Source organism: Pimephales promelas, chromosome 3, assembly GCF_988280905.1.
Source record: "Pimephales promelas chromosome 3, fPimPro1.hap1.1, whole genome shotgun sequence".
Classification (NCBI taxonomy): Eukaryota; Metazoa; Chordata; class Actinopteri; order Cypriniformes; family Leuciscidae; genus Pimephales; species Pimephales promelas.
The window spans coordinates 19397578-19422301 of NC_142771.1; the positions used below are offsets into that span (position 1 = coordinate 19397578).

The following is a 24724-nucleotide window of genomic DNA, read 5'->3' on the forward strand; positions in this document are numbered from 1 at the left end:
GAAACTGCATTTAGCCTATTACCTCCTGTGTAAGGGATCTGGATTCCCAATAGCAACGCAAGTATTACTTTAAGCGAGCAATACATCTGTTTTATTTTCTTTGTATTTATATAAAGGCTATGATTTAATTTCATGTCAAACATCCAGACAAAGTCTGAGCATCAAGGCAAAGTCTGAAACATATACACAACTAGATTATTCAATATAATCTTTTTGGTATCATCACTTCGTCTCCTGCTTCTGCTCTTCCATGGCTTTCTCAAACTCTCAAGGTTCGATAGAAGACTGATATCTTTGGCATCAAGACATTTCTGCATGGAGATCCGTCCGAGAATCATGCACTAAACGGATCAACTGAAAGACAGTCTTTACAGTCTCTCAATCTTCTAGAAATGTGCAGATGTGAACAGAAACAGATAAAAAAAACTGGAAATAGAATTTGTTGCTAAATGATAGGTTAATAACAATGTAGAAGCATCTAACCCTGGTTGTAAACCTTGATACAAACTAGCCTCTCAAATCTGATTGGTTGGTTAGAATGTTGTTCAAAGAGGAATATGTTTGTGGGAGCAGGGGCCTGTTTCAGAAAGGAGGTTAAGTGAAAACTCGGAGTATGTTAACACTGAAATGAGGGGAACTCTGGATTTTCCGTTTCAGAATGGGTGTTATGTCTAACCCGAGAAAGCAGATTAAGAGTAAGTCAAGCCTGTTTCTGAAAGAGAGGTAACTTATACTCAGGCAGTTACCATGGCAACTTACTATGTGAACCTAGCGGTCAGGAGCAGGTTTTCGGGAAGGAAAGTGTGCCTCGCTCATGCTCTTTCTGAGAGTTTTCAGTTTCCTGACACAAACCCATATGAGCCATCAAAGAGGAGATTCAGGATTGCAGGACAGTGGTGGAGAAATCGGTTTAAATGAGGCTAATCTGATAAATGATTTTCATTTGATAACATCCTGCTGTGACCTCTGAAGGCAACCTAATAATTATAATAATAATTAATTATTAACAGAATGATACAGGTAACTGAGGTATAAGTGGAAAAAATGACTTTGGACCATTGAATTGTTAAAAATTGTAATTGCTGTGGCACTGACCATGTTCAAAGCTATAATTGATCCTGTTCTATACACATTCATATAAGATTAAAATGTATTCCTGGCTGAGACGTGTTGTAGAGATGATCAGTAGTTGTTCTTGACAGAAGCAGATGTGGTTTCCTTCTTAACTGCCACGATACGCCACATTTTGGAAGGTGCTGGTGGCTCCTTTGTAGAGCGGATTATTAGCCTTAAAAGACAGGAAAGAGTTTCATAATGACCAGTGCTGCAGAGCTCATACATATTAACAATGAAAGTCTGCAAGATTAACCACAAGCTCATCTGTTCTTCTCACTTTGACCACTTGGTGTCCATTTGACACCATTCTTGGTGTTGAATGACCTTATCTTTCTTGAATGTTTTCAAAATGGTAACACTTTACATTTGTTAAAGCTGCAGTCCACAGTTTTTCCTCTTTGTCGCCATCTCTGTTCGAAATCTGCAATTGCAGTCATTCACTGAATTATCAACTTTACGTGAGTTGTACTTCGAAACGGCACAGCATGGATGAACACAATGTTTGAGGAGAGTGTGAGGCAGTCAGTCACCACACTGGTGTGGATACTGGCATTTGGAATCACAGATTATTCTTTTTGGAAGTATGACCAACATATAATTTTCACCGAAAAATGCAATTTAAACAAGTAAGTGACATCCACTTCTGGGTCTGACATTGCAATAAATCATGCTGATTAAATCTAAAAAATGCAAATCATATCACGCAGTACTATGCAAATTATACTTTATTCTCAAATTGTTAATGTTAACAACGTCAGTATTGCGTGACTACATGTAATGTCCTTCCGATATATATCCTTGTTTTCGAATGGGTCCGTTTTTTCTGCAAAGTCCGAATGTCCGAAAAGTCTTTTGCATTTTACAGTGGGTGAATCTGTTGTCACTGGTGATTGTCGTTTGAACTTTTCTGGATTCGCCATCAAATTGATAAGTTTGATTATATAAAGTGCAGTGAGAAAAGGCTATAAATCTCCACCTCCAACATCCTCAGACGCAATATAGCCTACTAGCCGAGACTTCTTCTACAGATGTGAAGTAATGACGCAAAGACATGCTTGAATCTCCCACCGAAATCCACCAGTACCACTCAAATTAAAAACATTATCTCTTTCATTGTGCCAAATATTTTCAAAGAGAGTGGTAGGCGTGCTTTTAAATTCAAAGCCCCTTCAGACTGGAATAACCTGCCTGGGTCTTTAAGATCTGTCACATCACTGCGTTCTTTCAAAATATCTCTTTTTACTTACTTGCAAGCAAATGACTGCTGTAAATGTTTTCCTCATGTGTGACTGGATATTGTTTCATATACCCTTTATATCTGTGACACCTATTATTATTATTATATCTTATTTTATTATTATTATTATTATTTTTATTTATCTTTTATTTATTTATTTATTCTACTCTTTATTATGTGTAGAATATGGATTTAGGTTTACGTATACATTATGTATGTATTGCTTGCATGTATAGATGTGTATGTGAGGGCTAAATGTTGTCATGCATTGTAATACTGCAATATGTTTTATATATGGATTTGTTCCTAATAAGGAGTTGATGGGCCTGGTGGGGCGAGGTGGGATGAGGTAGAGCTTTTGTGTGAGTGAATGTACAGTACATGTGTTGTATTATTTTTGTTTTGTCTCGAGGACCCCCTCGAAAACGAGATGTTTCATCTCAAGGGGTTATCCTCAACAACAACAACAATAAATGTACAGAAGAAGATTATTACAAGCTTAATGCTTTGAATCGAGCTAAGCAGAGAGTTTTGAACACTGGCCGGTTATGTACTTGCTCAAAAAATGTATTTTTAACCCCAAAAAAGCTACGGACTGCAGCTTTAACATGAACTAACAATGAAAAAATTCATAAATCTTAATGTACAAATTCATTTACTCAAACGTAATTAAAAACAAAAAGTGGATCTATTAATATTTAATGGACATGAGCTAACCTGAACTAATGAGGAGTGCTTTATTTTATTAACTAATGTAAACAAAGATAAACACTGTTAGAAATGTGTTGCTCATTGTTAGTTCATGCATTAATGGGACCTTTTTGTAGAGTTACCATCAATGATTCTACACTCATATGGTTCAATGGGGTTCTATATAAAAGCCTAGGGTTCTTGACTCAGTTTTAAAGAACCCTTTAAACCATAAAGGTTCTATATAAAGAGAAATGTCACTCTTTATTTAAAGGTTATTTAATTTTTTTTCTATTAATACAGTATGTTTATGTGCTGTATAATTCATAAAATAATGAAAACTAAATTGATTTGTAAAGATAAAGCCATAAAATAAACCCCTAAAATGTTCTATATATGAAGCAACACACAGAACACTTTAAGGTTCTATATAACTTTAGTTAGGTGACTGTTATTTTGTCTGAGATTAAACATGGCAAGACTGTGAGCATGCTGGAAGTTCTGAGAGGAAGAAAGACTAGTGTAAGAGAAATGCTGATAACACAAAACCAACAGAACATGATGGTTTTGCATAAAAGTCTGAATGCTCGTCTCACCGCTTCCCACTTAGCCCTGGCTTTCTCTTCCTCAAACTTGGCAAATTCATGACGGTCGTGAATGGTGATCAGGAGCTTCCACACCAAAAGCGCAGCCAAACCCAGCAGCAGGATCGCAGCAGCAACCGATAGAGCAACCACCAAGATGTCAGGACCCTTCGGACACTCTGTGAAAAAGAAAACAAATCATACTTTATATTCAGTTGCCATCTGAACTGATCTCTGAACTGAAGTGTCATCGTGTGGTCATTGGTCAAACATGGAGAGGGGATGAGCAACTAATTGATTCAGGTTAGATTTAATAAAAGAAACAAAACACTCAGGAGCACAGTATTCGATTTCAGACGCAGCGAGATAATCTGTGACAGTAGGAGAGCAGATTTTATTAGCATGAGCAGTCTTCTCTCACCTGCATCTTTAACAAGATAGAGAAAGGATTTTCCACTGGCATCTTCATAATACTGGAAGTTCTGAACACAGTCATCCTCATCCTTGTAGCTGCAGTTCACTGCGTTCTTCTCGTGAAATACTGGAGAGAACAGATGATTACTGTATTAACTCTATGAGAACAACTCAACACAATATACTACATGAAAAACTTAAGGTTAAGTCACATATAGCCAAATGAAGCTGAGGTAAATAATGGCATTATTAACAGAAATCAAAATACTAAAGTTATATACAGATTAGGTGTATACACTTTATGTAAAATAGAAAACAGCTGTAATAATGTTTCACAAAATCACTATTTTTGATCAAATAAATGCTGCCTTGTTGAGCGTAAGAGACTTCAAAATCCTAGTGTATTAATATAGGCTACTGCGGTTAGAAGGCATTATATTGTGGATTGGTTGGAGGTAGAGATTACCCAGCTCATCCACCAGCACAATCTCATCTCTGCAGACGTGATTGCAGTTCTTCTCAAATAGATCCCCTCTCTTATAGTGTTTACACTCCACACACTCCCTGCAGATGCACACACAAATCCACTTTAAACAGTTAAGTAATCAAAAAAAGCACCTAAACATACTCAATGTCCAAACACAAACATTAAGCTACCTAAATAAAGATATACCGTGTTTTATTGATTTTTACATAAATATTCCAAACTTTCACCCTATTCTTTAAGTCACAATACAGGTGAAAAACTCAACAACAACAAAAAATTGTGTTAAAGTTCATTTTAGTAATTCCACTTAAAAGGTGAAACTAATACATATAGACGCATTACATGCAAAGTGAGATATTTGAAGCCTTTAGTTTATTTGTTATAATTTTGATGATTATGGCGTATAGCTTCTGAAAACCCCAAATTCAAAAAAGGATTTAAAATACAGAAATGACAGCCCTCTGAAAAGTATAATTATGCATATGTACTCAGTACTTCGTTTGGGACCCTTTTGCATGAATTACTGACTCAATGTGGCATGGCATGGATGCTATCAGCATGTGGCACTGCTGAGGTATTATAGAATACCAGGCATCAAGTGCAATAAAGTGCATTCTGGGAGTTGTTGTCTTTCATCCACATAACCCAAAAATACATTTTCTGTCTTTTCTCAGTCTAGAAAGCTCCAAATTAAAAAAAAATACATAAAATCAAATTTCTTCTACACAAATGATCCATTTTAAATACATATTCATCTTTCCAGAGGTAAAGTATCCCTTTAAGAAGCCGAAATTGCCAAATAAGTAGGCCTATTTCCATCATGTCTAGACAGTATGCAAAAACAGCTGTAGGCCTACCTTAATTCCAGGTAAAATTACCATCTCATGTGAAACTGAGATATATAAAAACTAAATATAAATGTGTTGACAAAATAAAAACCAAACTAAAACTAACTAAAAAATTAATGAAACTAAATAAAACTAAACCGAAATTTATAGGGAATTTGAAAATGATCATAAAATGCAAACTAATTAAAAAATGCAAACCTATAATAACCTTGATCTAAACTTCATCCTTGCCAAAATAGGAAAACACACTCACTTTTTGATGGTGCAGGCATCTGGGCAGGTGGGGCACTTCTCACAGGTTGATCCATAAGCTCCTGGCTGAGTGCACTCACAGACACCACACACACAGTGTCCACGCCCACTACAGAGCATTCCTCCACTCCCCATACAGGTGTCTGTGCGGGTCGAACAGTCACAGCTCTCGCCAGACCATCCCGGACTACATTGACAGGACCCGCAGTTGCACTCACCATTACCTAACGGAAACAACAAACATACTGTATTAATCAGGGCATTGCTGAAGGTAATCATGAGGTTTTTCCTTAAAGTTTTTTTCACCCAAAATGAAAATTCTGTAAATGAATGTACTGTAAGCTATTTTTTTTAATGGAGCATAAAAGTAGAAATTTTGAAGAATATACAATTATTCATAGTGACTACAGACACAAAAATCATTAACAAGTACCATATTAACAAGACAAGTATCATTAGCATAGTCCATATTATTCTAATGCCACTAATAACTTTGTGTGGTCAATAGCCGATTTTAATCTTTAAAATCTTTAAAGACTTTAAAACTTTAATCAATCTTGACCCCAAACTTTTGAACGGTATAGTGCATGTAAATATACTGTATATATCTAAATCTAAATACATGTTGTAACATAATACCAACATAGTGTTTGTTATTGAAGCAACAAAGCATTAAACTAAAACATCAACATTTCCCAATTCAACATGTTCATTTCAACACACATGATTAAGAAAAGCGGTTGCATAACCACAGACACTATGTTAAGAATGAGTCTTAAGAACTAGCCTTACCAACTAGCAGTAAGCTAAGGTGTAACCAGTCTTACTTATTTCAAATTAGACCAATCTACCTGTTTAGGTAACTTTAAAAAAAGGTTATGACCGGTCTTTAGAAAATAGATGACTAGATGCGACTGACCACTAGTTAGTTTGTACACTGTTTTGTTCATTGTGTGTGTTTCTGGTAAACCTCAAGTTGTGGAGACAAAATGTTGCAATACCATAAATCTTTGTCCTTGTGGGGGCATTTTTTGGTCTACATGAGGAAAACAGCTTATAAATCATGCTTAATCATGTTTTTTTGACAATGTAACAATGCAGAATGTTTTCTGTGAAGGGTTGTGTTTAGGGATCAGGTTAAGAGATAGAATATACAGCTTGTACAGTATAAAAATCATTGTGTCTATGGAAAGTCCATATAAAACATGAAAGCCAATGTGTGTGTGCGCGAGACAGAGAGAGAGAGAGAGAGAGAGAGAGAGAGAGAGAGAGAGAGAGAGCGTGTGTAAGTATGTGTGTTTAACTTGCCAATGTTTTCAGTTATTTATACCCAGAGGCTATACTTGTCGACTCTAATTCTTCATATAGTTTCATATAGTAACACCCACACATCAACTCAGATATTTAGCTATTGCCTAATCATTTCACTAAGGCATTTAACTAACAAAACCCATCACACATGCTACTGAAAGACTCACTTCTCCAACTAATACACTTCATGCATTTAACTGTTTAGCTGAATAGAGAATATGACATGAGCAACATATCGGTAAATCATGTGACAGGCTTCAGGCTGCTGGCGCTCCAAACAGGATGTGCACAGACATGCAAAACTGATCATCAAAAAAGATCATCCTCACATAACATCTAATAAATCCAGCCTATCTGATTCAGACTGAGTCACTGGTTGGTTTTAAACGTGGATCAAATGGTCTAATATGGTGAAACACTGTCTTCGCGATGAGGCAAGAACAAAAAGCTGTGAGTGATCCTTTACAAACATGCAATCCTTTATTTGTTCTTTTAAGGCCATTGTATCCAACCTTACCTGAGCACATCAGTCCTTTGGAACGGAGGCAGCTGAAGTCGTCACATTCACAGTACGGCCCCCAAACCTTCCCAAATTCACTCGAGCGACAGGCACACTGGCCGCACACACAGTCTCCGCGTCTGCTACAGGCCGGGGTTTCAGGGTTGGGGCTACAGCTGCCTTGTTGGCTGGGTTTATATTCGCCCTCGGTGCACTCGCATCGAGAGCCCAGTCGGCCCGGATCGCACAGGCACACGCCGCACTCCAGGGTTCCATTGCCGTAGTGACAGGACGGGCTGGCGGGCATGGAGGACTGCTGACAGCTACATTCACAGGCAAAGTCCACGGTGACATGAAGGCTGTCTTTAAAACCCATTGGCTTCACGATGAAGGTCCGACTCTTTTCTTTGGGACAGCCGTGAAGTTTCGCCTCAATGTTAAATGAAACCTATGGGAAAGTAGGATAAAGAACTGTAGAGAATGGCACTAGCAATGTTGAGGTGATGAGTTTGATACCCAGAGAACTTGCAATGTCAGTCGCTTCTGATAAAAGCATCTGTCAAATGTGAATACAGTCAAACCTAAATTTATTCAGACGCCCACAACATTTCTCACATTATCACAGTTTTTTCGCTATAGTTGTATATGGTTGCAATCAACATATGCCGACATGTTAGTAGCTTGTTTGTTTTGTGAGAGTTTTCAGATATATGTATTACACTGTTATAAATGTTCTATTTATTCACTCTTTGCATGTTTCTATGAATTGTACAGCACATTGGTCAACTACCTGTTGTTTTGAATTGTGCTTTATAAATAAATTACCTTACCTATAGTTTAGAAAATGGTAATAAAATATGACAAGAACTCAGAGTTATCAAATCAGTTGATATTCCTCTGGTTTTGGCCATCCTTCCGTTAGACTGTCTCAAAAATGGGGTTGAATTAGGTTGAATAGCTGTCAGCTGTTAAATTTAAGTACACAATTAGATAATGCCATTTTAGGTCAACCAATTACCAAGCAATGCTTACTTTTGTTCAATTTGTGATGTAAAAAGGTCACATTAGCAATTAAATAAAAAACAATTTGGTCCCAAATTTTTATTAATTTTTACTGGTACAATGCATGAAGAATCTTTGGGGATAATATGTCACAGGATGCTTTGTTTTGCTATCCTCACTTTCATTAATGAACTAGTGTCCTGCACCCGCCACTAGTAAAAAAATCAAAAAAATTATATCTGGTGTCTGAATAATTTTTGGTTTGACTGTATTTGTTTACAAAATAAACAGTGTTTAAATGAACCACATAGAGTGATATTAATGTATACTGATGGGTATTTTCTAACATCAGAACATCAGATGCTGACCATATCTCCGATTTTGAGTCCGTCGCAGGACCGGACACCTGCAATGACCTCTCCACCCAAGCATGTTGCGTTGATGAACAGAGATAACTCATCCGGCACACCCAACAGCTCCAGCTCAACCTTAGACCTGATCCTCTACAAAGACAAATGGCACATAGAACAAAGGTCAACCTCTCTGACTTCACATTTTATTTGAGTATATTCAAATTTATTTGGGGATATTCAAATTAAATGACCCATCATACCATTGATCAGCTCTACCAAACTTGGATCTGTTTTTTTTCCAGTAATAAACAAACACTGTTAAGTTGTTTTGATTGATACTGTAAACCAGCTTCGATACAATCTGTATTGTGAAAAGCGCTATATAAATGTATTTGACTTGACTTGACTTGACTTGACTTGACTTGAGTGTTAGCCCTGCTGGTTTATGGTAAAATATAAGACTGATCAGAGTGGCAAACCACCTACTACGATTTAAACGAAAGTATGTATACTTTATGCACATATACATTATATTTTTTTAATATAATCGGAGAACACTGACTCTGGATGCTGTATGTATTTGTAATGCTAATATCTGGTTAATCTTTAGGAACACGCTTAAAGATATCAGAGAACATGATGATTCAAAGCAAAACAGAACACGAAGTTCTCATAACCAACAAATTCCTGCCAGAATGACTTACTGCATATGCATCCAGAATGAGTTGCACAACATTTCCAGAGTCTCTAGTGAGCGTTCCAACTGCAGAACCAGGAATCAGCTCACTGTAATTCTGTAAGAATGCAGGAAACATGAAAACATGCCATTAATGTGTGTAAATGTTATGCACAAATGTGCTGTAAATATGTATTAGACAAAAATATAGAAAACTCACACGATATAATGGCACCATATTGCTGGTTACAGCAAAGATGAGGTTGATGTTATTCTCAGATATCTTGTCCGTGATCATGCCAAGTGAGGGATAGTCCTACAAAAATGCATATAAAAATTATATATATATATATATATATATTTTTTTTTTTTTTACTGAATTTTCAGCATCATTACTTCAGTACTCAGTGTCACATTGATCATTTAGTATGAAGGTAATATGATGCCATAAAGAATCGCATTCAGGGAAAGATTTGTGAAAATGCAGATAAAATTGCAAGCATAAATAAAAAGAGAAGAATGTGCAAGAGAAGACTTGTGTAAGAAAAAAAAAATATTTGCAGCATTTTACTGTTATTTGTAAGTGTAATTCATGTATTGTAAAGCTGCAGCTTCATGCTAATGGAAAATAAATATGATCTGTATTCTTTTGACTCCTTTTTCCTGCTTACACTGTTGGCACGTTTTTTTGGCACAAATCAAGTAGGAGTCAGGGTCAGGAACTGAAAAACAGATTGATCGCATAAAACCAACCTTTAAAAAAATGCCTAAATGAATACTTGTGTGTATGGGGCAAAAAAAACTCCTGAAATAACCCTGTAGAGTTGGGTCTTTGTTTTAGCTGCGCTAAAACAACAAACAAGAGAATGATGCTGAACCAAAAGAAGATAAAAATGTGTTCTGGCGACTGGCGTGTTCATTGAACCATTCAGATAAGAGTAAATCGTGAGAAGCTCATTTGATTTGGCTACATGATGAAAGTGGGCCGGCCCTCCTCTTCGAGCTTGCAAAACTCAATGGGTTTTATTACCTTCATAATTTATAAATATAGTGACAGAGAGAGCTCAACGCGCTGCAACTGAAGAAAACACAACTGAAGCAAATACAAAAACACCCGAAAATTAATAAAATACCTTCAACAGTTTCACAACACATGTGTGTCAAATACTCACAACACAACCAAATAGAAACGCGCTGCAAATAGCAGCACAGACCACAACGGAAATGTTTCCAGGGGATCCCAATAAGTGACGAACCCGGCTGGGACATGCTTATTGCTCGTGAGCTTCCTTACATTATGGCCTGGCCTACTCCCCTTGAAGTGGGAACTTTGGAGTGAGCAGTGCACTTGTGTGCCATCATATAGCCATTTGGAACGCACTTGGCGAAGGGAAAAGACAACGTAATTTATTTTTTTTCGCCTGGGATGTTCCCATGACAACGCAGCACAGTGTCCATAAGCTGTTCTATTCTTACGACAGAAATTTCGTATTATTGCTATTAACATAACTGTTGTAAATAAATGTACTTTTTTTTTTTTACAAAAAAGTTTTTAAAATATGTATTATATATCTTTGTGTGAGTGTCTCATCTTTAAAACCTTTCTTCTCATCTTTGGACCCTGTATTACCAAACATTTCTTATGAAACTTATTTAAACATAACATGACAAACTTTGTACAATGTAACTTATAGTATAGATTAATATCTTACCCTCATGTTCTTTTTTTTCATCTTTTTTTCAGCTCATTGTTAACTCCTCTTTTCTCATTTGTATTCTGATGACATTTTAATATATTGTTAATACATCTTGTATATTGAATACATAGTTATGTTTAAAAAAAAACAAAAACAAAAAAAGTTAAAAATAAATAAATAAGTAGTACTTGTAAGCTACAGTATAAGAACTTACAGCATGTCCTAACCAGGTTTTTCACTTATTAGGATCCCCTGGAAATATATCCCCCTGGTTATATCTGTGCTATATGCATTGTGTTTCTGTATTTGTTTTCAAATTTTTCAGCGCGTTTCTGATTAAGACGTTTTCTTAATTTGCGGGTGTGTTTTTTTCTATTTGCATGTTATGCATATATATGCTGATTTGCGGCTCAAGATTTTTTTTAAAAATTATTATTATTAGTTGAAACAGTTGTACTGCTTAATCATTTTGTGAAAAAAAAACCACAATACTTAGTTTCAGGTTTCTTCGATAAGTTAGACAGTTCAAAAGAATAGCATTTATTTGAAAAAGACTTTTGTCTTGACTATAGGTCTTTACTGTCACTTTTGATCAAAACAACCTTGCTGACAAATATTAATTTCTACATGAAACAAGCTTATTTTTGAAATGTTACAAACACAACTCCCCCCCCCCCCACACACATATACTATATATATATATATATATATATATACACCCACACACACTCATACATATATATATATATATATATATATATATATATATATATACATACATATATACATATATATATACACACATATACACATGGCGAGAGAGATTTGTCCAATATGTGTTTGCTGACCAGTATAGTGGACTTGTCATATTCATTGTTGTCATTGATATAGCACTCTCCATCATGGGGCTGGACGATTCCAGCCAGCTTGGCATCCAAAGCCAAATGACTTCTGTCATCACTTGTGAAGATCAGCAAATGAGATGCATCAGGCCTCCATCCAATCTTTTCCTGGAGAAAAGTGAAAGGAGGTCATACAGAAAGGTAAAGAGAACGGATGAAATGGATGAGACACAAACAGAGTACGAAGATATCATAGAGTTGTTTAATTTTTAGACCAAACCCAATCACTGGATATGCCCGTTCCCCATCTATTTTTATTGGGTAAAGGATTAATATTGTCAGTTTTTCTTTGTGTGTGCTTTATGTTACCTTGCATACTACTGCTTGTATGATAGCATCAAATCCGCCCTCAGGGGCATCTCTGTTTCTGGACACTTTCTGTTTCTTCACTTCCTCCGTGAACCGCTCTACCTGCTCCGTCAGAGACAGTACATTACGATAGCCGAATTGTGGTGGGCAGGGTTCAAAAGACCTGCACCACACACAGCAGGGAGACAGAAAAAATTAGTCAATCTCTCTAAATGTCATATGCTTTTTCTACAGGACAATGTGATATGAATTTGACCTTACTTATGGCAAGGGTTCTTGATGACTTCTTCAGAGTACATGTACATATAAGGTGAGAGCGTTTTGTCAACAAAAGCTCCAAATCCCATTTGTAGATTACTGGTGACAACACGTAAGGCACTGGCCAGATCATTGCCAAGGGCATAAAGCTTCTGCAGGTCGTCCTTCATGGTGTTGGTCATGTCCATCAGGTAGTACAGGTCAACTGGGTAATCAGATACTTGCTTCACTTTGACGGTGAATTGCTTTGAATCGTCTTAAAGAAATCGAAGGGAAGAAGGAGTTAGAACTTACATTTGAACTTACATATAGTTAGAAAGTACATTTGAAGACAAAACTCATTTTTTTTACTTCTTTTTCTAATGGACATGGATTGTTTGAGAACATGATCTGTTTGGGGTTAGAGAGACAATAAGACCCTTTTACTAGCTCATGAAACATACTTAAATATCAGGTTTAAACATCATGATTTGTTAAACTCGATAAATGATCTGTTCATAAACAGATCCTGAAATCTGAAACTGAAATATGGTGATAAATATAACATTGGGCTAGTGGGTTTTGATTTGGTCACAGTAACATACAATTTGCATTATTATTATTATCATTATTTAAAATAATAAAAAAAAAACAATAAGAAAACAATAATGGCAAAATTCATGTTTTTTTCCCTCTTGGATCCCAATAATCAGATAATAATAAATTATTATTTCTTTTGTTGTTGCTGTGGTGTTATTGTCAGTGTTGTTATGGCAATATTTATCTCATAATTTAATTTGAATTCTAATTATTATTGTTATTAAATAAAATAAAATAAATAATAAAATAAAAGTTTAATAACATTTTTTTCTGGGACCCCAAAGATCAAGAACATAGTATCAGGGTTTCAAGGGTTAGTTCACCCAAAAATGAAAATTCTGTCAGTATTTACTCACCCTCATGTTGTTCCAAACCTCTATGTGTTTATTTGTTCTGCTGAACACAAAGGAAGATATTTGGAAGAACGTTTTAATCAAACAGATCTCATTTCCCATTGACTACCATAGTATGTATTTTTTTTCCTACTATGGTAGTCAATGGGGAATGAGATCTGTTTGATTAAAACATTCTTCCAAATATCTTCCCTCATGTTCAGCAGAATAAATAAACACATAGAGGTTTGGAACAACATGAGGGTGAGTAAATACTGACAGAATTTTCATTTTGGGGTGAACTAACCCTTTAAGACGTGTTGTGGAAATAATTCTCTGTTGTTCGAAAAGATAGGAGGAAGAAGACAAGTGGAAACCTTTTCAAAAGTCAAAGTATCAAAAGTTTATTTTCTTGCAAGAAAATAATTCCAAAACTTGGCATTCAACATACAGAACAGTGTCTACGTACATGTGAAGGCGAAGGCTAGTCCTTCTCATCATCCTTATATACCTGAAAACCCAGGAAACCATGCAGGCTATGTCTGGTTTGCAACCGGTTGTCTCCTATACCGTCTAACAAGGAAACATATTTGCGCTGCTCTTAACTATTCTTGTAAACCATATATTTAATCTGGACAGCACAATGACGTTTGTGTTAGAATTCCCTGTGTTCAAGTACAGCTTGACTTCACACTCCAACTTATCTCTTGGTTGCAAGTACTGTTCGACCTCACACCTTTCTGCTTTATCTTTTGTTTGATCAAAACTCTGCACAAATATAATTCACACTTGAGATACAATGAGCTATTAAAATGTTTCCATGCTGCTTACTTCTTTTTTAAACACAGAACAATATGTCCTCAAACTGAGCTTACATTACTTATGCATTTCTAACAGCTTGTTATATCTTTAATAATGTCCTTTGGATTACATGAACATCTTCCTTTAAATGCTTATGAGTATATGTATAGCCATTACAGACGAGACAAGTGAAGTGAAGTGAAGTGAAGTGAAGTGAAGTGAAGTGAGAAGAGAAGAGAGGATTAGAGAAGCTATGGAAAAATACCAAAAAACTGTGCAATGAGAAATATGTTATTGGATTGCAGAGGGAAATATGAGTTAATATATTGAGGGAATATGTAAAACACAAAGTAGCATACCTGGCCTGAGGGTCAGGTGGATTTTTTGTGGTTGGATCTGAGTGATGTCGCTGGCTGAAACCCCTGCCTTGTTACTCAGAGGTACATCCTCGAGGATCCTCATGCTGCTAACTGGAAACTCAATAAACTTTATGCCACAACCAGACTGAATGAGACTGTCTTTGAGATCACACCGGGACAAACTTGACCCCTCCTTTCCAAAGATCTAGAAACACACATACACATACTGATGACCAGGGCTGCCAACTTTTGAGTTTAGACAAACAAAAAAAACTTGCATCACAAGTGTATTGTGATTGTCAAAAAGATTTGATAACTAGACAGAATTTTATTAAGTTTAGTGACAACATGTTACAAATGTTTACAGGGTAAGATTTCTATTCAATTCAATTATTGTGATTTGATTCCGATCTTGATTCAATATTGAATTCTTTGGATAAATATATAGCCTTTATTTTTCTTAAGAAAAAAAATTATCTCACCTAATGCTGTAAACAGAGAGCCCTGTCAGCTGGTATTATCATTAAAGGTTAAAAATTGTAATAGCCTAAGTAATAACTGCATCTTTTCAACATACCTTCATGCCTGTTTATATTTACTATTAACAAGAGACAAGAGTAGCCTAAGGTAAGGGATCGATCCAGGTGCAGGTTGAACTGAGGCGATCTGGCACGTCACATTTACAAGCTCCGAAACAGTTTTTATTTTTTTTAATTTCGTGATTAAATTGATAGAATATGAGAGCAGGGAATTTGTTTTATATCAAGAATTTTTGTATATATATATATAGGCTATCTGTTTTGTCTGTCGCTGGCTGTGTCCTCTTTGCTCTGCAATTTCACTCTACGTAAGAAAATGGATGTGTGGCGTGAGAGCGTATGAAAAGTGTGTGTGAGAGTTGGCAGTCCTGTGATAGCAACCAGAGAGAGACATTTCAAGCAGCCATTTGTTTATTTGTGCTTGTAGGTGAAATTGTGTTAATTACCTCCTGAGTGCACCAGGCACAGGTTGGATGGATCGACAGGCATTCTTTACAGGTACTCACTCCTCTGGAAGTGCAAATGTTAGAGCCTAGAGAAACAAGACTATCATTAATCTCATATCTACATTATAGCCTACTCTTTAGAAATGTCGGTAACACTTTAGAATACGGTTCCTTCGTTAATGAATAACTACACAAGAACTAATGAGTAACACAATATTAACAATCTAGTAACTATTATTAACTAACAAGAAACTCTGATTAACGAACTAGTAAGTAATAGCGCACAGACGAAAGTGGTAGTTCACTATTAAGTAATCAATAATACTATTTTTTAATACTTCCCAGAGAACTACTGAAAAAGTTTATTAATAATCTAGTAACTACTATTAACTAAAAGAAACTCTTATTAACGAATTAGTAAGTAACAGCTCAAAGATGAAAGTGTTACTAGATACTTCTGTGGGAATTACTAATTATTTGGATTCGTATTATAAAGTGAAGATCATTGGAACTAACTAGTAATTACTCAAGTGTTACTACATGATCTAGTCATGATTTGTGCAAATGTTTGAGATTTTTTGGTGAACTTTAGTAACTTTTAGAAAATGTCTTTAGTAACACTTGAGTAATTACTAGTTGGTTCCAATGATCTTCACTTTATAATACGGATCCAAATAATTAGTAATTCCCACAGAAGTATCTAGTAACACTTTCATCTTTGAGCTGTTACTTACTAATTCGTTAATAAGAGTTTCTTTTAGTTAATAGTAGTTACTAGATTATTAATAAACTTTTTCAGTAGAAGTATTAAAAAATAGTAGTTATTGATTACTTAATAGTGAACTACCACTTTCGTCTGTGCGCTATTACTTACAAGTTCGTTAATCAGAGTTTCTTGTTAGTTAATAATAGTTACTAGATTGTTAATATTGTGTTACTCATTAGTTCTTGTGTAGTTATTCATTAACGAAGGAACCGTATTCTAAAGTGTTACCGAAATGTCTTCTTTCAGGTTCCATCGTACAGCCTCTCAAGTGTGTTGTAACAAGTGAAAGAGTAATCAAATGTAGGAAATAATAATATTTATGTTTGCAGCATGCACATTGCTATCATTCTTTGTGATTTACTAAACAACCAATAACAAAAGGCAAACTTACTTGTAGCCGAGGAAACTAGAAGTAAAACTGGTATCCAAACCTCCATCAAATTTAGTCCCATTTTAATAGAACCAAACTACTGAATGCCTCCTGCTGTAACGTTAGAAACTCTGTTTCAACTCGAATTCCTTGATGCACAAACTGGGAGTGGAAACTACCGTCCCGCGACATGTAAGAACAGATGACCAAGTGTTCCAGCATTTCGAAAATGTTATCTGTTTCACCATCAAGACCAAAGGATATGTGTAGCCTAACCACAGGCAAGATAAAACATAGCACAAAAGAAATGATTCTGTTGGTGCAATTTACTTAACTTAAACAAGAAAACTGAAGTAGGCAAATTTTTACGCATGTTATTTCAGTGTAATGAATGGCAACTTGGGGCCTCTGTATTTCCACACAAAATCTTACGTAAATTAATTCTACGCAATTCTTACGTAAAGGCCTATTTTACAAGGTGATAATCCTATTAAATATGAGGCCTTTACTATTCTTTGAGCCATATTTTCTATTTTTCCATGTATTCTTGTTGTTTGTTTTATCTATTTATTAAGTTTATATTTAAGACGTTTGTTTAAAGAAAAAACAAAACAAAACATAAGGGTGTATAATAACCAGCTTTCTTAGCCACAAGGTTGAACAACAAGGTGTTTGCTACCATCTAGTGGCTATATTAGTATTGCGTAAAAGCATACCAAACATTCACCTCAATTCACCTCACAGGATATTTCGAGGCAATTTATGCAATTTATAAACATTTTACTTATGGAATTTTACTGAAAATTATTAAATTTTAGTACAGCATGATCATAATAAAATATACACAAAAAAGCAGAATAAGACAATCAGAAAAATGTGGCTGTATATGAACTATACGAATTTGTAGTATTGCAAAAATATAATTTTTAATAAAAAACAAACAAATTAAATATATGAGAGAAAATATTAATAGTAAACTGCTAATTAAAATAAAAAGAGAAAATCATAGACAAAAACATTTTTTATTTGTGCACTTATTTATGCGTGCATGCTCCTGAATTTTTATTTGGCCAAATACTTCATACATCCGACACGGCGAATCTCTTTCATTGCTTTAATATTTTATGAAACAGGTTAACTCTGTGAATCTTTCTCTTTCCAGCTCTCAGCTTTCCCTCTACTTACCTTCATTTTCAACGCATTCTCACCCCAAGGCGTCACCTTTGACCATGCTTCAATATTTGACGTTTTAGGCGCCCTTTAGCGTCACTTACATGACGCGATCCTACGGCGTCATCTAACTGACGCTAAAGGAAAGCGTCTGTTAGAGGACGCGGTTAGGTTTAGGTGTGGGGTGGGGGTAGGGTACACGCGATCCTAGGGCGTCATCTAACTGACGCTAAAGGGCGCCTAAAGCGTCAGATATTGAAGCATGTCCAAATGCTTCCCAGGGCGTCAGTTGGGTGACGCCTTGGGAGTGAGAATGGGCTGTCATTTTTACAGTCCAGGAAGTGAGGATGGAGGAAAGGATGAGATGGATGCTAGATAAAAACACACATCTCCATGCTGAGCATGAGACAGAAGCCTGAGACATACTCAGACCTCCACAGAAATATAAGACTATGTCTTCCTTTAAAAAAAAATCTTTTCCTCTTAGGTGGCTCACGCTTCGCCTTTCCTGTTATCCATATACTTCTCTTTTGCTTGTTAAACAGTAGATTATGCTTGACGCTGGCTGTGTGTACTATTGTGTATCTCTTTGAGAATTAGGCCTACTGCTATTTTTGATCGGTCAGCAAGCGGCCCTCATGACACTGTTGTGAAAATTACAATTTGCTTAACATGTTAATTGCTTTTGAACTCAACTATGGATTTTGACTGTGTTACTGTATAGGCAGTGTTGTAGAAAGTTACTTTTAAACGTAATGTGTTACAATATTGCGTTACTCCCCAAAAGAGTAACTAATTGTGTTAATTAGTAGGCTATTAGTTACTTTCTTTGTGTTTTTGCATTACTTTTTCTAACCTGGACTGGACATAACATAACAAAAAAGTTCTATTTTTGGCAAATTTAAAGGCCGCTCACACCGAAAGTAAAATGCTGCTGGAGAAGAAAATTCAACACACTCACTTCAGCGATGTTTAACTGAAGTAATTTTTGCTTATTAGGTTGAATTGGATCTTCGAAGGTCAACAGCAAACACCTTAAAGTCCCCCTGTAGTCAATAATTGTATCCCTTATCATTTATCATTAAAATTAAATGTTTAAACTTCATATTTAAATTTCTTTATGCCTTAAAATAGCTTGAATGTAACTCTACATCCTTCCTTAATGGTGACAAGTTTCACGATGGGTCACAAGTATAGGGTAGTTTGTGAGTTTTAGGGAGATAATACTCAGCATTGTTGTTTGCTTATGAAATTGCACATTTTTGTCTTAAAACATATTGTAAACGCAACATATACATAAACAACAATAAAAGCTTGATTTTTCACCACAGAGGGACTTTAATAAAGTGAGATTAAATACATAAATTATCTATTTAACATTGAATTATTTCAGGTTTGCTTAATAGTTTTCATTTCACTGTTTTTATTTATTTTGAGGAATACTGATTTTTTCTGCAAGTGAGATGAGTAAATGCCTGCTCCCATTACAATAACCATCATATTCACAGCACACAATACTCCCAGTTTCTCTCAACATGGAATCAGGAAACGTGTCAGTCAATAAATGGGAAATCAAGGTAAACTTGAGTTATTTATTTGAAAAGGTAAGTCGGATATTTTATTAATCACGTAAGTCTTGTTATTTGTAAGGCATTATTACCCCTAAAACTATCTGCTACTTCAGTTCAAGAACATATGCAGTAAAACAGCCATAAGGGCTTGATAATTAATGAAATATATGTCCTCGTAGACCAGGGGTGAAATGAGGATGTGAAATCAAGTAAAATGTGTCATATATGAGACTGTATGTGTAAGCAGAAAGGCCTTTTTGGAAGCAGACTCTGGTGACAGGAAAGGTGTCTATATTACCAGAAGGACACCTGCATGACAACCTGTGTTTAATTCACAAATTGAGAATTTTCTATCACAACACTTGTAACTGTGTGTATGCATATGTGTGCAGGTGATAGAATTAGAGACAACTGACTCAAAGAACAATTACGACTAGTTAAGATGCACGTTTACAGTGATCATGACAGAAATTTTGGTTATCAGTTCAACAGTACATGCTCAAAATAATTAATTGGTTTGAGTAGTGTAAGCTTAATTTTTTAAAAATTCGTTCAATTAAATGAACTTTTATGAATATATAGAAGTTTTTTCTCAACTTAGAAGAATTTCTTAACTTAAAATGTTGACATAACTGATTTTTGTAACTGAGTTTTGCTAACTTTTTTGGGTTTGCAGTGTGCTTCTATCACCAAATAGCATACACTTGAAAAAGCTACATTATTTTCTTTCCCTGTACTTGGAAAATAAATGTAAAGTGATTTTACATACTCATTTTAAAGACTACTCCTTTCCAAAATCAGCTTTGTTAATCCACATTTGTTCAATTAAAAATTAAAAATGGTTCATTAAAAATGAAGGTGCATCACAGGATTATCTATGCGAATAACCTATTGAAGTAATGCATGAATAATTACATTATATATATATATATATATATATATATATATATATATATATATATATATATATATAATGTAATTATTAATCAGTTAATCATTGGAGAGAATAAACTAAAAGCAGTGCAATGTTTAAACAACTTTATTCAAAGCATGCTGCACAATTTCATGTTTGCAAGTCAATATTACAAAATATCCCATGCTTCATTGAGGTGTTACTTAGAAAGTGTCTGACACACACACACACAGCGAGCACCGCGCATGCAGAAGGAGAGACGTCAGCCGCTGCGACCAGGGAAGTATTTTGGAAAACGTGCAAGTGCCGCAACAGACGAGCATCACCCCCCCATCCAAGAAAAATACATTTTGACATCTTCAAAATCAAAACACCTGTGATTCAAGGTACAAAAGTCAGCGTTCACAAAACAACATGCTTTTGGAAGTGATTGTCTAATACAGACCGGGCTGATGGTGGGTTTGGGGAAGTCAGAATTTCTCCAAGGCTTGAACCCCCCTACCCCACCCCAAAACTAAATGTACATATTTTTTGCCCATATAGAAGTAGGCTAGGCTACTATATGTAGGTTTCACTTATGGTTTTCAGTAATAATAGTTAGGCTACACCGACCGCTAAATTGAGCTGGCAAGGAAGGAACCACGACAACACGTATAGCTCATGCGCTTTCCATTATGACGAAGTTTGTGCGGGTGCGTCAATAAATCATTAGTTATCGCGGTACTTTATGACAAAAAAAATGTTTGTTCTATATTCTAAATAAGGGACTTTCTTGCGCCCAAAGAAACAATTTGCGTTTGGCAAGACGAACCGTCGAGCGCCCTGACGCTAAAGTCATAGTTCGCATTATTTTACAAATAAATGCAGAAGGTAGCTATAGGCTATTCTGCTTTTTATGAGGTAAAAACGTGTAAACACTTCACTGTAAAAAATCACATGCAAACTGACCTCAAATACCTACAAAAAGCTACGTAAACATGAATAAATACATTCTTATTTTGTAAACGTGCAGCTGTCATCTTTGTTTCAGGAACAGTTCATCCACATTTTCTTCACAAAGGGAGTGAACGTAAAAGTTGCATATCTTCCTGCCTCCCAATCTGAGGATAGGCTAATTGCAGGCCGGTTACAGGTGACACCCGTGGCTAACCCAGTCCGATCATCACCGCTTCGACGTCTTTGGATGGTCTCCGTTCCTTGACAAGGAAGTTAATCATACTTTCGGACTTGATCATGAGGTTGCACCCGAGAAAGAAGATCCCGAACATCACCGTGAGTGAAAGAACGCATAACACCGCGATCTGCACCACGCGCGTAACGAACAGCTTGCGCTCGTCGTGAGCGAGAACTAAAGACCCGCCGCCGTCGTTTGCGGTCACTTCGCTCCCGTTACCCGTGCAGCAGTCAACGAGAGTCCCCGCGAGCTCCTGACTGCGGTTGAGCAGAACGCCGTGCGTAAACATCGTGTGGTTGAAAAACGTTCCGTTCATGCTGAGCGGAGTCGCAGAAGACTGTGGCTGAAGACGATCGAGCCTCTTATGGCATCAACTCACTTTCTGCAACTGCCTGTTGAGTCTGGCAAGTTTTTATGAGGAGAAAAAGTAATACAAGTATCTCCTAAAAACATTTGGAATGGTTCATGTCTTCAGTTTACACGCAAATTGGATAAAAAAGTGCCCCGTTTCTGTTGCGTTCTCTCACACTTGGCTGTCAGTCTTTACTAGCACGATCAACGCCCAAGGCACTTGCAAAGCCACTGCAACTCAGCTGAGATCTGCGCGCAGGTTTCGTGCGTGTGCACGTGTGCGCGTGTGGTCCATGGGAGGTGTGGGGGCCGGGAGGGAGAGAGAAAGAGCGCGATCAGCCTGGATGTCGCCAGGGAGACCATTCAGTGTCTAGAGAGGGTGCTCCTCTAATCAATGGGATTTCATCCAGCGGTCAAAAATGTCAAACCTTGATCGCTCTGGAAAATCAAAGAAGCCCATGCACGCATTGAACTGGATGTACCTCTATGGTTGGTGAAGTCTTTTGAAGTATTTCCGTCACATGTTGTCCTATTCAGACCCTGCGTTTTCCTCAATGGACATCACATTCTTGAAGTGTTTTTAGAATGAAGCCAAAGGCACTTTTTTAAAATAAAAAAAACTTTGGAAATAAAGCAGGGCAGCCTAATACCTTTGTTAACCCTGTAAAGCCAAATATATGAACTAGTCAGAATTTTCAGAACAGTTTATTAAACTTAGACAAAAAATTGAAAATTATTATATAATAATTGAAAGAATTATTTAAAATTAAAAAAAAAATAGTATCATATTTGATACATCAGGCTTTTACCCTCTAATGAATTGTTTCAAGGTTGTTTTAGACTTAAAGGGTTAGTTCACCTCAAAATTAAAATAATGTCATTAATGACTCACCCTCATGTCGTCCCAAGCCTGTAAGACCTCCATTCATCTTCGGAACACAGTTTAAGAAATTTTAGATTTAGTCTGAGAGATTTCTGTCCCTCCATTGAAAATGTATACGGTACTACGGTAAACTGTCCTTGTCCAGAAAGGAATTGGCTTTATGACCAGCTGCACTCCTGAACTTCAGCCAGCTCCTTGTTTCCTGTCTGCCATTATTGGCCAAATTGATGAATTCAGGTGTGTCTGATTATTGTTACCATGACTACTGAGGTCAGGCACACCTGAATTAATCAATTTGGCCAATAATGGCAGACAGGAAACAAGGAGCTGGCTGAAGTTCAGGAAGTAGTGCAGCTATAAAGCCCATTAAAGACATCATCGAAGTCCATGTGACATCAATGGGTTAGTTAGAATATTTGAAGTATCGAAAATACATTTTGGTCCAAAACAAGCAAAAACTACGACTTTATTAAACATAAAACTACGACTTTGTAAAACTATGACTTTTTATATGTGTTCTCAGGTTACCAGAGAACACGTCAGCAGCGTCACAGCGGACAGAATCGGAAGACAATACAATGTTTAATAAAGTCAAATATATTTTCGATGCTTCAAACATTCTAACTAACCCACTGATGTCACATGGACTACTTTGATGATGTCTGTATTTCCTTTCTGGACAAGGACAGTATACCGTACATACATTTTCAGTGGAGGGACAGAAAGCTCTCTGACTAAATCTAAAATATCTTAAACTATGTCCTGAAGATAAAGTTCTTATGGGCTTGGAACGACATGAGGGTGAATCATTAATGACATCATTTTCACTTTTGGGTGAACTAACCCTTTAAGTCGAATCCGTATGTTCATTTGGCTGGAAGCTAGTTGTTTTATAAAGTTTTAAATATGGATCTTTTTCTTACAAAGCCTTTTACTTGATAATAAAAGTAGTATGAACTATCAATCAGATGACGGACGGCATATACAACAGGTTTTTCAGCAAAGTTTTGACCATTTGATAAATTAAATCATATTTTGACTCGGTTTAATCAGGTCAAATATGATTTAATATCGCAGAATATATTTATTTAATATATTTACTACAATATTTCGTTCGGGAGAAAAAAAGTGATACTCATCAAAAAATGCATGACTTTTTTTCTGTTGAAAACAAAGATATTGTGTCTTTTGTGTGTACGCTTGTTTTGTCCATACAATTAATCTGAATGTGGCCCTACACAACATTCAACCCCATTGCATTGCATTGCATGGACAAGCAATTTTCTAAAAAATATATATTTAATTTACTGCACTTAGAGTAGAAATAAAGCAAATAAAAATTCTAAACATATAAATGGCCACTTGGCCATAATTAGGGTTTGAACAGGTTAAAATGACATCTGGTTTCCCAAGAGACCAAGCCCATGCAGTTCCAAATATCACAAGAATTATGAAACAAACAAAGTCTATTTGATTGATTTACACAGAGTACAGTTTTCTCCAGTGAAGCTGTGACAATAATTTGAAAAAGCGAGGACAGTGCGAGTGTGTCGAGAGCGCGCGGGCGGTGGCTGGCAAATGTCATACTGACAGAGAAAACCGTGGGAGAGAAGAGACGGGGATAAATTAAGAAATGAAAAACGAAGTATCGATAAAACCAGAGAAAACTTTTCTGTGAAAGCCAAGCTGTTCTGCGCTCACTATTGAGCCTTCACTTTCTTTATTAAAGCGTATTTTAATTAATAGAGACACTGAAATATATTAAAACAGGGTTATAGGATTATATTCTGCTTCCAAGTAAATGTCTATTTTCTACCTGTCAGACAACCTGCCTG

At 36.1% G+C, this 24724-nt stretch overlaps 2 protein-coding genes across 2 annotated transcripts; both read right to left on the reverse strand.

Annotated features, from left to right (window-relative positions):
• Positions 1 to 1058: 1058 nt before the first annotated feature.
• itgb3a (integrin beta 3a) lies at positions 1059 to 17076 on the reverse strand. Its single transcript, XM_039687757.2, has 15 exons — positions 16849 to 17076; positions 15692 to 15777; positions 14707 to 14911; positions 12639 to 12891; positions 12378 to 12540; positions 12015 to 12176; positions 9690 to 9785; positions 9498 to 9587; positions 8809 to 8943; positions 7457 to 7886; positions 5630 to 5852; positions 4508 to 4605; positions 4049 to 4168; positions 3640 to 3806; positions 1059 to 1288 (listed from the first exon to the last, which is right to left on the reverse strand). Exons 1-15 carry the CDS (start codon positions 16907 to 16909, stop codon positions 1223 to 1225), a joined length of 2355 nt encoding a protein of 784 aa, XP_039543691.2. The 5' UTR covers positions 16910 to 17076; the 3' UTR covers positions 1059 to 1222.
• Positions 17077 to 20592: 3516 nt separating this feature from the next.
• On the reverse strand, positions 20593 to 22327 carry rprml (reprimo-like). The gene has a single exon (XM_039685778.2). The coding sequence runs from the start codon at positions 21969 to 21971 to the stop codon at positions 21627 to 21629; it is 345 nt and encodes a 114-aa protein (XP_039541712.1). The 5' UTR covers positions 21972 to 22327; the 3' UTR covers positions 20593 to 21626.
• Between the last annotated feature and the right edge of the window lie 2397 nt (positions 22328 to 24724).